Source organism: Gobio gobio, assembly GCF_949357685.1.
Source record: "Gobio gobio genome assembly, chromosome: 16".
Lineage (NCBI taxonomy): Eukaryota > Metazoa > Chordata > Actinopteri > Cypriniformes > Gobionidae > Gobio > Gobio gobio.
Window position 1 is genome coordinate 31,666,569 of NC_137109.1, and position 12,825 is coordinate 31,679,393.

General features: G+C 38.2%; 2 protein-coding genes across 3 annotated transcripts in view; both read right to left on the bottom strand.

The window, feature by feature from the left end:
- afap1l1a (actin filament associated protein 1-like 1a) overlaps nucleotides 1-6,816 on the bottom strand; it is a gene marked incomplete at its 5' end in the record, with an annotated part of 38,087 nt that extends 31,271 nt beyond the window's left edge. For both annotated transcript variants that reach the window (XM_079838825.1, XM_079838824.1), the window contains one exon: nucleotides 6,708-6,816. In XM_079838825.1, coding sequence (XP_079694951.1) covers nucleotides 6,708-6,726 — 19 coding nt within the window. The remainder of the gene's footprint in view (nucleotides 1-6,707) is intronic.
- A 123-nt stretch (nucleotides 6,817-6,939) lies between these two features.
- Nucleotides 6,940-12,825, bottom strand: part of ablim3 (actin binding LIM protein family, member 3) — a 65,916-nt gene continuing 60,030 nt past the window's right edge. Inside the window, exons 11-16 of the mRNA XM_079839263.1 lie at nucleotides 10,505-10,534; nucleotides 9,971-10,026; nucleotides 9,777-9,837; nucleotides 9,670-9,677; nucleotides 8,994-9,074; nucleotides 6,940-8,494 (exon numbers count right to left, since the gene is read on the bottom strand). Coding sequence (XP_079695389.1) covers nucleotides 8,381-8,494; nucleotides 8,994-9,074; nucleotides 9,670-9,677; nucleotides 9,777-9,837; nucleotides 9,971-10,026; nucleotides 10,505-10,534 — 350 coding nt within the window. The 3' untranslated portion in view covers nucleotides 6,940-8,380. The remainder of the gene's footprint in view (nucleotides 8,495-8,993; nucleotides 9,075-9,669; nucleotides 9,678-9,776; nucleotides 9,838-9,970; nucleotides 10,027-10,504; nucleotides 10,535-12,825) is intronic.

Here is a 12,825-nt window from a genome sequence, read left to right on the forward strand (position 1 = left end):
GTATCTAGTATCCGGCAAAGCATCACTATTGTTACTGTGCGTTCGTCATACATATTCTTCTTCCACAATTTTTTTAACGCATAACTAGTCCCGCACCGTTTTTGTCATAGTCCCATTAATAAGGTGTGAAATGGACGAGCTCATTGAGGAGAGGTGTGCTCTATCTTTTATAAATTATCAGACTTACAATGTCCGCACAGCAGACGAAAAGCGAGCCAACAAATTCCATTGACTTATATTGGCGGAATGTTCAGAATTTTGAATTTGAAACTGCCATTTTCACTCACACACACACACACACACACACACACACACACACACACACACACACACACACACACACACACACACACACACACTCATTTGACTCATTAAGCAGTCAATAAGTAATGGACCTAAAATCTTCATAGCCACACCCTAGCAACTCCCCCATAGACTTGCATTGAAAAATAGATGAGAGGAATATAAATTAATTAGAAGGTCATAGAGACACGCAAGTTTAGCTCTTTGATTTGGGCAGACATCCAGTCTATTACACAGTGTCTACACTGGACGCGACTGTTGACGCGTCGCATTGCGCCGTGCTGCAACAGCTAAAAGCTGTCTACACTGGATGCGACAAAGCATCCATTGCAAAGCATTTGTCCTTCGTGTCAGTACGTTATAAATAGAACGAGGCATCAGTTTACTGTCTGGGATTTGTCGCATTGTGTCACACCATATCCAGTGTACACAACATCACTGATTATAATGGGTTCTATTGTCTTTTGTCGTGTCGCACCGCGTCGGTTGTAGACACGGAGTTACTTTAACCTGCTATCTGTCTAGCCACGCCCTAGCAACCATTAGAGCACCCTAGCAATATTTCAGCAAGACCTATATCTCTTTTGACTCATGCTAGCAAACAGGACTTCCAACATGCTACACATGCTAGCAGTGAATAGCTACATGCTTATAGAGATTAGTGCTAAATCAGGCTAAGAACATGCTAAGAACTCTATAAAAACTCCATAGTAATGACCTGTGACAATTAACAAAAGCCTAGCAACACCATAGCAACTAGGGCTGAACGATATTATGGACAAAATTTCATATCTCGATTTTCATGCCAGATATCTCGATATCGATACAATACGATATGACTATGTGTTCAGTGAAAACCAGAATCTGAATTAAAATGTGTTTGATTTAAGCCTACATTTCAAAAATTTGTGTCAGAAAATGTATTGTTTTTAATCAGGTGTAATCAGTCTAGGCTGGTCCCTGGAGCGGATGATCAACAGAGACAGGCGCGCTCAGAGCTGTCATATATCACAACTTTTCAGTGTTTTCAACCACATACTGTTTATTTTAGGTTTCAAACATATAAATTCACATAAGTACTAAAAAACAATACATTTAGAGTTTGTAAAATACACACTGATGTCTATGGAAGAGGTAATAATAATCATTTCCATTATAATTCGACACGTTTTATTCATATCATATACACATTGTAAGTAACTTCAATGTTTACTCTATTCTATTCCCAGTTCACCAGCCACTTACTTTTAAGTATTTCGGGAGAAGTGGATGAATTCACGTGTTGTAAACATAGAGGTTGTAAATCCAACAGATCCGATTCTCTGAACTGCGTCTGCGGCACAAACTAATGCTGCCTTCACGTGCTATCGGAAATTTGATGATTCCGACTTCTAAAATCGTGATTACGAGCGCATTGCATTCAAGTTTCAAAATGTGAGGGCGTTCATGTGCAATGTTTACCTAGGAAACTCATATTTACGATAATTCCGAGAGCACGTGAAGGCAGCATACACGGCGGCGCCCATCGTGCATACAGCTCAACTAACGCGATCGTTATAAAGGTGTTTAAACAACAATATACTTCCACTTGCATGTGTTTGACAATCAAAATATCAGATATTTCATGCCATAGCTAACACATTTGTGAATATTCTGAATAAAAAAGGAAAAAATGACAAAAGCAGATCATCATTCATTCAGCGCTGTTGCTGCTGCGGTGTGTCACGTGACAAGCAATGACGTGTCACCATGGAAACGCCGCCCCCCTCTCAAGTCCCTGTAGTGCGAGCGCGCTGGCTTTAGCGGGGCATTCAAGGGCACTCGTAAAACTGATGTTTGTTGTGACTGCCAGAGTTGTATGCAGGGCGAGCGGAGAGGGGAAATCTATATCGTTATAATCTATATCTATATCATTGCTTTTTTCGATAGTAATATCTTGAAAGTTCATATCTAGATATAGATACGATAACGATATATCGTTCAGCCCTAATAGCAACCACCCAGAACACCCTAGCAACCACCTAGAAATGCCATAGCAACCAACCATAACACCGTAGCAACCACCTAGCAATAGGCCAGAACACCCTAGTAACTGCCTAGCAACTCCCTAGCAACCACTCAAAACATCCTAGAAACCACAGAAACACTCTAGCAACAGAGTGCCAAGTTTTCCCATTGCAAGCACCACTCACATTTTTCTTCAGGTAATGTACATTCTAGTTTACAGTACTGTTCAAAGGTTTGGGGTCAGTAAGATTTTTTTGTTTAAATAAATTATTACTTTTATACAACAAGGACATATTACATTGATCAAAAGTGACAGGAAAGACATTGTTAAAAAATCTATTTCAAATAAATCTTGTGAAGTTTATATTAATCAAAAAATCATTAAAAAAATGTATCAATTTCCACATAAATATTAATCAGCACAAGTTCACAACTCTAACAACTATTAAATTCAATTGCGTGGCAAGTCTCCATGTGCTTTAGATAAGTGGCGCTATTTGAGTAGATTGTTGCCTATTTAGACCATTCATAAGTCACTTATGAAATGTAGGCACTAGGCAGTAGACAGGAAGGCAGCTCACTTAGTTTTAGAACAGCCCTAATTTGTATCAATGCAAATTTCTAAGTAAGCAAAAAGCAAATCCATAAAAAAACGATTAATTTACTGTAACACAGTCAGCAAGATTTAGCTTCAGATCCACAAGCTACAAATCAGGTTTTGTAGATCGCTACTATGTTACTCTGCTTTGATTAATAGTCATTCTCTCTGAACTAGGTAGATAAATCAAGCTTGTCACGCCAACACCATCTGCACCTGTATGTGCACATATACAAATACAGTATGGGCAGAAAACTTAAAAGTGCATTGCCAACTTCCACAGCATACTGAGTACTTAGCTTTAATCCAAAGCGACTTGTAGTACACTCATAACATAGACAGACCACCTTGAACAACCTGAGGTTATCTACATTGCTCAAAGGCACGATTGTGTGCCAAAGAGAGTTCAAACCCACAACCTTTACAACCACTACTATGCCACACAACACTTACTGAAATCTCACTTCATTGCCAGATGAGACCATAGCATGTGGTGTGAAAAAAGTTTCCTAGTGCTGTCAAACAGTTCACAAGTTCACCATGAGAATCAGTTAGCGCAACCTGCACTATGATTCACCGGAGACTTGTTAAAAACCTTAAATACTGACGCAGAACTTGTTAAACGCTTTCGTTATGATGCATGTGAGTCTGGTGGGTGTGCATTGTCTAGTCCATTTCAGTCCAGTCCAGGTTGAGTTGTCATTGGAAAGATTGAATGGGTGGTCCGAGACGTAAAACGGTCAGAGCAAACAAAGATGTTTCTAAGCCAAGTAAACTCTGTAATCACAAAAGCATGCATGCTGTGCATTTCCCCTGTCAGGGCTCAAGTTGAAGATGACGGCTGACAGACGATCACATTATTGCACTAAATCCTGCTTACCCATATCCATGTATTTATACAAAAGCGGAATTCCCATAAGCCAGAGGGAACAGGTTGCTTTGTACCGACTTGCAACCGTGACATACAACAATCAAGGCCAGACCAGGCTTGCAGATTCTGCATGAACAAGAAAACACTGTTGCTATTCATTTTGCTGATCTCAAGAACTCGGTAGTGCAAATTCATGTTTCATTATAAGATTTACAAGACAAATGATCTTTGTTCTTGACACTCCTAAGCTCTTCCACATGCTCACAGTCTGAAGGAAACAATAATCATGATTCAGTGCAGCGTCTTACATGAAGAGACAATCCCACATACTCAAAGAGTCAATGGGGAGAGGTAGAGTCCCCTTCACGCCTACCTGATTCTCTGGCTTGAAGCATCTTATTCTCTGTTCACACACAGTCTACTCTCAGAACCATCCAAAGTTTAATGATTCACATTAGAGCAAATGATTTAACCAGTTAAAAATGCCAACAATCTAATAAGTGAACCCAACTGACCACATCAATAAAATGTGAAAACTGGGAGTTTTCAAAAAGTCACAGAAACATCTTTATCTTAATCTCAAATTAAAGTGGCCTAAAAAGGATAGTTCGCCCTCAACCTCTATAACTTTCTTTCTTCTGCTGATCAGAAATGAGGATATTTTTGTAGAATGTTTTGACTGTTTTTGTTCATACATTGAGAGTCAGTAGGGACCAAAAAGTTGGACCCACATTGTATAGACAAGGAAATATTGTGTTCTACAGACGAAAGTGAGTCAATACAGGTACGTATCGACATAAGGGTGAATAAATGAGGACATAATTGTTATTTTACTGGCTGAACTATCCATTTAAAACCAAATTAATATGTCCAAATGAACCTCATAACAACAACATAATGGTCTTAACATTCCCACACACCGAGGAGACATTCAGCAACATGGGTAAAAATAGTGACAGAAACAACATGCTTGTTCCGAAGGGGATGCCTGCTGGATGTATTTTTTTTTCTTTCCTCCATCCCTTGGGTTTGTGTAAACACTCACATTCTGATAGATCAGGAATCTGGCAGGGAACGAGGAAGAACTTCACTGTATCTTGTAAACAGTAACAGTAACCGATGACACGGCCTTCGCATTTTCTGCAAACAAATGAGGCAGGTGGTTCTGAAATACACCTGTGGAAACCTAACCTAAGAAGGTGGAAAAAAGAAATACTGCTGGTTTAGGTGATGGACTCAATATCTCAGGAGAAAGTGGTAGAGAAGAGTTGTTTGAGCGCAAACTGAGGTGCTCTGCTCCTGCCCTGTAATTACTAGCATGTGTTTACCTGGTAGTTGTCCCTGTTTTTAAGTGTGTAAAGTTGTGCGTTTTATGATCCTATACACAATCCCAGATGGCTAAGGAAATGTGTCATGATTTAAGAGAGTTTTTCCCTTTATGGGGAAGTGAATGTGCATGTTGAGAATGGAAACCAAAGACAGTGGCATGCAAAAGGATCAAATAAATGCATTTGCTCTTAGCGTCACCTACAGTTTGTGTTATTAACTCTACTTCTCAAAAAATAACTCATGATATCTTTCGCAATTGTGTTTTACCTTTTTTGGATTCATTAACAAGGCTGTGATTCGAACATGCGACCTACTAATCTTTCCTTTTATCTCCGATATGTTGTGTAAACTCAGTCTTTTCTAGGCGGATGACTTGGATTTAACTTTGCAGGGAGCAGCATTTTGGGGTGGAACTGTACAAAAAAACATGTACAGCAATCTGTGTCTCCGGACCACTGCCTGACCAGACGCAGCCGGTTTGTTTTGAGAGAGCCAGCAGGATTCATCTCATTGTGTCAGTGAGGAGGGAAACAATACAAGAGCCAACGCCACAAGCAAAAAACATTTCTCATATTCTTGCACCATGCCAAAACAGCAACTATCAAAACAGTAGGACTTTCAGGAGATCAAGAGAAAAAAACTACCGCCTCACAATAGGGGTCCTGTTAGAACACAGCTCCTTATAAAGAGACTTCACTTATTATAAACAAAGAGGCAAGAGTAAAGATCTGAGAGCTCTGCTCCAAGAGAAATTGAAAACTAAACCTTGCTACAAGCCTCTGAATCACTATGCCACCAACTGAAGGCTTATGTTCCAGGTGTATTTTCTACTGAACGTTTGAAGTTGAGGGTCTGTATGAAATAGATCAACATTAAGTTGAAAACAGTAGATTCTTGTGGAACATAAATGATGAGAAACATTATGAGAGATACAACAGCTGCTCAAAGCCAGAGTTTGATGATGTAGGCTACAGATATCTTTAGGTATAAGATTGTAGGGGATGGGCGAATCGGTTCTTTTGTCCAATTCGTTTCAACGAATCGGTTCAAAAACAGATTCAGCCTTTATACCAAGACGTTATCGTAACATGTAGGAACATTTGCTGTTTATTTAAAAAACATAGTCATTCAACCCAATTGTCATAACCCATATATGTCATAGGATACAAAGTAGCTAGTATTTTGTAGGCTAACTTATTTTTTCGCACATAAGTAGAATTCTCGGTTCACTCAAAATAGCTTTATTTTTTAGATCCCCGACTATCACGAACTGTACAAATCCGATTGAAAAATATAGTCACTGAACTGCTGACTCGACCACCGCGATTCATCAAAAAGATCCGACTCAAAAGAACGATTCGTTCATGTCTCAAACGCTATGGAAACAGGGATGCTTTTTGTGCTTGCACATTCAATAACAAATGTTAGATGGTTTATTTGCGCTGTTAAAACATTGATAATGGTCTGTGTGCAACAACAGAGGCTGTCCATGGCGTAAACTTTATTAAACTAGTCTAGTGGGCTGGGTTAGTTTAGGTAAACAAACTTTTATGCAATAATTTTTGTATTATTATTGAACAATGCTGTCATTTTACTCACGTTTGTTGTTTATTTCCATATCAGAATAATCAAACAGAACTCCTTGACGTGTTGGAAACGCACTGCAGCCCGTGCACCCATCGATGTTATGTATGCTACTTAAATGACAGACACTGCATTGAAAGATTCTCAATGAAGTAACAGAGACCGACTTCCCTCCATTATCCTGCTGGGTCCTAGTGCTGCCCTCTTTGCTACTGTTGCCACCCATCACAAAAAGAACACCAGTTTTACACAAGAAAACAAACTTTTATTGCAATATAAGATGTACATAGTCTGTTGAAACTGACAGATAAATAAAGTTAGCAAGGTAGCAGTAGTGATTAAAAAAGAGAATCAAAAATATGGTTATACTCTAGCTCTCTTCCTTCACTTTGAAATTAATAGAACACTTCATAACAATCTATTGGGCAAACAGGTTGTAAACACTACACACAAAGGCAGAAAACATGATGGTTTCACCTGTTTGTCAGTGAGGTACAAAACTACTGTCAGTATCCCTTGGCATTTAAGACCCAATGGTCACTGTTAGGTCCTAATCAAGGTTACAGTTTGTTATTTGTCACTTGCTTCAATGGTGTGGTAATGTATATTTCCATCAAACAACACGAGTGTGAACATGTTATTCCTTTCATTGGCCATACAATCTATGTTTACTCCCTCTGCATTCATTTTATCATCAAATTAGGTGACATATTCTCCCTGACATGACTCAAAAATATAATAAACCCACTTATGTATCACAGCATTTCCTGATCCATCCTAGCAGGAGTAATGAAAGTAAACTGCCCTAACCTAAACAACAGATCTCTTCTTTTTTTTTAAAGAGCAAAAACCTGGGGAGAAAGTGAAAAGAGAAAAACATTGCACCATAATTCTTTCCTACTACAGTATGTTTTGTCTTTATCATCTGTATCAAACACAAGCCATATTTTTTTCTACCATCACAATATACAATGCATGTTTCATCATAATTAATCAAATAATCCTAAAGTCTTCTTGTGAGAAAAGTGTACATTCAGTATTTGTTACCCCTTGGAAATGACCTGAACAAAGTACAGCACCGTAGTGCTCAATTTCATCTGCTAACTTCACAAATAACAGTCAGACTTTGGTATTCATTGTCAAGCAAATCATAGCTTATTTCAGCCCAACTAAGCTTATGTAGTATGATAGTCAAATAAAAGAACTGAAAAATATTATTTTATAACCTTTACAATTAAATATTACCTAATAATGTACTTAATGGATGATGTCAGACGATTCATCCACTCTCAATATAGTTGTATTAATCATATTTACATTCTTTTCACTCACTTTGCTGGTGCTTAAATTAATAGAGAACATAAGGCAAAATTCTAAATCCTTATAATTCCTGATTCCTTATTTTTGTCATTCAGAAAGAAAATGAGAACCACTTTACACGCAAGTAAAAACCAAAATGTTCCCACCATTCTGTTCATTTTTCTTTCTTTGTCAGGTATCCTAGCCTGTCTGATCATTTATATACCTCTGTCACAAAGGACAGTTGCACAATTTGTAGGTACAGTCCAGGCATGACTATTATGTCTGAGACACAGGATGTGTTTGTTTAGTTAGACTGGAACAGGTATTCAGGTCTCTCTGTGTGTGTGTGTGTGTGTGTGTGTGTGTGTGTGTGTGGGACAGGAACGCTAGAACAGCCGGGCTTGTTTCTTCATCTCATTCCTTTTCCACAGTGCCAGACGGTCAAACTCTACCATCGTCATCCCAAAAACTTGATAGAACTCCTCAGGGGAAAGATGCCGCTAAAATGAAAAGGAAACTCATCACTCCCTATGTCCTTCTAGTCGTCCATGTATTAAATTTTGAAGCAATCATTATATATTGTTAAACTTTCACACACAGTTACATCGTGTGCTAAGACCGATGGGAAATGAAAAGTACACGATACAACTACAGAAGAGTCAAGTTTTAAATAGGAAAAATATTGAAACTCTTTGGTCATTTTTTTGAGCGAGATGCTAACGGTCTAATCAGATTCAATGATCTATGCTAAGCTATGCTAAAAGTGCTACCGCCAGACCTGGACATCGTCTGAATGGAATCGAAAACGGTAAAACTCAACTGTTTAACTCTAGGGGAGTTGGAAAATGAGCCTATTTTCAAAAAAAGTGGCATGTTCTTTTAATGTCTCCTTAATTTCTTACTGACGCCAAACTTTGAACAGTAGTGTATTCATAAAATATATAGTTTATAAATTAATATTACAAATAAAGTTATTACAAATAAACTGTTTTAGTTTACCTCCAATCTGGCCCGGTCTACATCCTTTGGCAACCTGTTCCGCCCCCTAGTGGTCACAAGAAGTGCTTCGTATGGGTAGATCTGTAACGAAAGTTAGCAATGCAATTTATTATGAACTTTAAAGAATCAGCTAATATTCTAAGATTATCTCATAGATTGGTAATGGAAAGCTAACTAAGCATTGTTCTCAGAGCAGACTGCATTGGTGGACCTCCTTTTCCTCTCACTTACAACAGTGAAAGGAAATCACAGGGCCTCTGGCACAGTAGCTGTAACCGAGACAGGAAGTGGCACCAAGCAGAACAATATAGTTCCTGACCAACCAAGAGCAAAGGGGTCAGACAAACCCGTGCCCTCTCCATGGCCCCTGCAGTCTCCAAGTCACTAAGAGCCAGCTGGGGAATTATACAGTGGCCTTATGACCTGGAAGCACTAATTTCTCCATCCTCTAGTTTCCACATACTTTGACCAGCAGGACGTTGCTTTGACCCATAAGGGTTCATTAGACTGACTTTCCTCTGGAGTCGACAGTGGGCTAATGTTTCAGAGCAGAGTGCATTGGTGGACCTCCTTTTCCTCTCACTTACAACAGACTTTCCTCTCACTTTCAGAGGTGTCTTTAGTGTCTCTCAGGGCCCTCTTTAATCCTCTGGTTATGTTAAACCATCTTTCTTACCTTGTATTCTGTTGGGAAAGAAAGAAAAATAAACTTTTAAAGTCATATAATAATTATACTCCGAAATATGCCAGCAAAATCATCATTAAAAAAACTCCATAACTTACCTCTGATTCCCCAGTTGACTTCACTGCCACTGTCATACTGATAATAGTCTGCGCTTTGTGGCTGGAAAACAAACAGGCAAACAAACAGTGGCTAAGGGTTTAAGATATCTGTCCATCCAGTTACTGAACATTAATACAGATATAATGTTAAAAAAACAAAAGGCATTTGTTATAGTTACAAAATGTCAACTTACCCTGTGCAATCCATTCCTGCCATACCCTGGCAAAGAGGCTGACTTGGCTATGTAGTCTTCAAAAACAACAAACAATAAACATGAATGTGTAAAATAATCTCAGTATAGGATTTTGACTGCCTTGTCCATTAGTGCACAGTAGAGGGCGCTAGTAACCAGGCCAGAATCTGTGTTGTCTACACTGCAAATATTTATCGGTTATTTTATGCAGACACTTTTTTCCAAAGCAAATCTACAATATATACATTCCCCCCGGGGTTAAAAGCCTTGCCAAAACATTATGAGAAGTTTATATCTTGCCAATAAGATATGAGCATCCAGCATTTTGACTCAAGGATGGCTAGGTTCCACAATCTTGTGTATATAATAATAATGCATTGACTATTATAAAACTTAACTACAACGTTTAATTTATTTCCTCCTCCAATACTAATCCCTGACTTTGTTAAATCCAAAAGCAGGGCATGTTTTTATTTTAAAACAAAAACCTTTACACCATTTTTTTGTATAGTGAACACTGAAAAAGTCACTCACCATTCTCTGCTGCAAAGTTTGTCCGAGGAGCTGAAGAAAAGAGATAGAAACATTATAATCTCTTTAGTATTTTGATAACCAATTCACTTAATATTAAGTGGGACAATACAATACATCCAATACAATAGCAGTGCACTGTAAGAAACATTTCCCCTTAAACTAACTGTCATGCACATCACAGTGTGGAATGAGCAAATTTGCGGTTATTGGTATATTTTGTGTTGTTTTTAGATGGGAACTGAGCTCATTATGTCTGCCATCAGGTCAGATTTCTGTCTGAGTCCCTTGAGATTTGGGAACACTGAAAGAACCACTGGAAAAGTCTCAAAACTGTCAACTAATAGAGCGGAGAACAAGCTTCTCACAAGCCACACAGCACATCAAAGTGCTCAATGAGCCTGAAGAATGTTGATGAAAGAAACAAAAAGCCATGGCAGTGAAAATAAAAGGAAAATGCTAGGGAAATAAGAGGAAAGTTGTGGATGAAAAGGAGTACCCTTCTCTCACTAAGAAACTGGACATAAAAAAAATAATTGAAAAGCAAAAGAGGCTGAAATATATACCGCAACCGATGGAACAATCAGTTTGGGGTTGGTAAGCTTTTTTTTTTTTTTGTCTTGGAAATAAACCTCTTATTTATGTTTATGCATTTGACAGACGCTTTTGATTTACATCGCATCCAAGCTACACATATAATCAGTTCATGCATTCCTTGGGAATGGAACCCATGACCTTGACATTGCAAGCGTTATGCTCTAAGGCTTGAGCTACCGTTTGCTCACCAGTGCTGCATCAGAAAAAAATATTCTGAAATATTATTACAATTATATAAATGTAATATTTTAAAATGTCCTTTAGATTGCAAAGCTGAATTTTTAGCATCTTTAGTGTCACACTCTAAGAAAAGCCTGTAAAAATACAGTCAAATGTACTGTTTTAACATGAAGGAATTCTGTATTGATTTTTCACAGGTGTTTTACCCATATTTTAATTACACGTCATTGTTTTTTTATGGCAAGAAATTATTTGTTTTTGTATGTATTGTTTATTACAGTCAAGTCAAGTCAATTTTATTTATATAGCGCTTTTTACAATGCAGATTGTTTCAAAGCAGCTTCACAGTGTTAAACAGGAAAAAAAAGCAACAGAATTGTATTCGGCTGTACAGCCGCTCCGGAGAAAACCAAAACCCCATCAGGTGGCCTAATGGAGAAAACTAAACCTTGGGAGAAACCAGGCTCAGTCGGGGTGTCAGTTCTCCTCTGGCCAATTAACAAACAGCGTATGATTATTATTCTGGCAACTTTACAGTTCAGAGGTAGCCTGACAAGCCAGACCCGCATCAAGATGTTGGGTCTGGGAACTCACCATTGGCAGGGCTCAATCCGAGGGGCGGGACAAACGGTTGTCTTTCAAATTCCCTCTGCACGCAATTGGATAGCGCTACAACCAACCAGAGAGCAAAGTGAAGCGGAGCTAGTTGATGGATTAAACTTCCGCCGTATCCGGTCGGCAAAACTCCGAACACATCTTCCTTTAAGAAGGACTTCAGTGCCGTTCTTTGTTCTTTCCTCAAAGAAAAGCTTAACTCAAAGTCTTCCAGAGTCGCGGCCAAAGCCCATTCGAAAGGCCGCCGTTCGCCAGCTTCTTTGTTTACGAGTAGCATGCGTCCATTATGTTAAGCCCACCCACCGACTCTATACACGATGTGATTGGCCTGACTAGAGTTTGGTTTTTCCAGCTCGCAGGTCTACCGAGAGTTGCTAGACTACACTCGCGGCAAATTAGATTTGCTGCGTTAGGGTGCGTCTAGATTTCTAGGCTAGGTCAGAGGTCATATTAGATATTATATTGCAATATTCGAAGGATTGGAGGCAACACACCGGAGACGGGTTTATTGAGGATGACAGTGCACATGATCCTTCAGAAATCATTCTAATTCTAATATTCTATCAATCTAACTGTCAATAAACAGTTGTGCTGCTTCATTTTATTGTGGAAACCATGATACAATATATTTTCACTATTCCTTGATAAATAGAATGTTCAACAGTATTTATTTGATCAATATAATGCATCCTTGCTGAATAGCAAAAAAATAACAAAAAATATATATAGAGAACACTTACTTTCTAATAAAAAAATAAAAATAACCCCAAACTTTTGAATGGTAGTGTCAATACATGAATAAATATACATATTTCTAAAATATGAGATTAAATATATAGATAGAAATTTGTATATAGTATTAGTATGTTAGTATTTGTATTAGAATAGTATTTTTCAGTTTTGTTTAGTGTTTTTTTTTTAATGGAAAAACT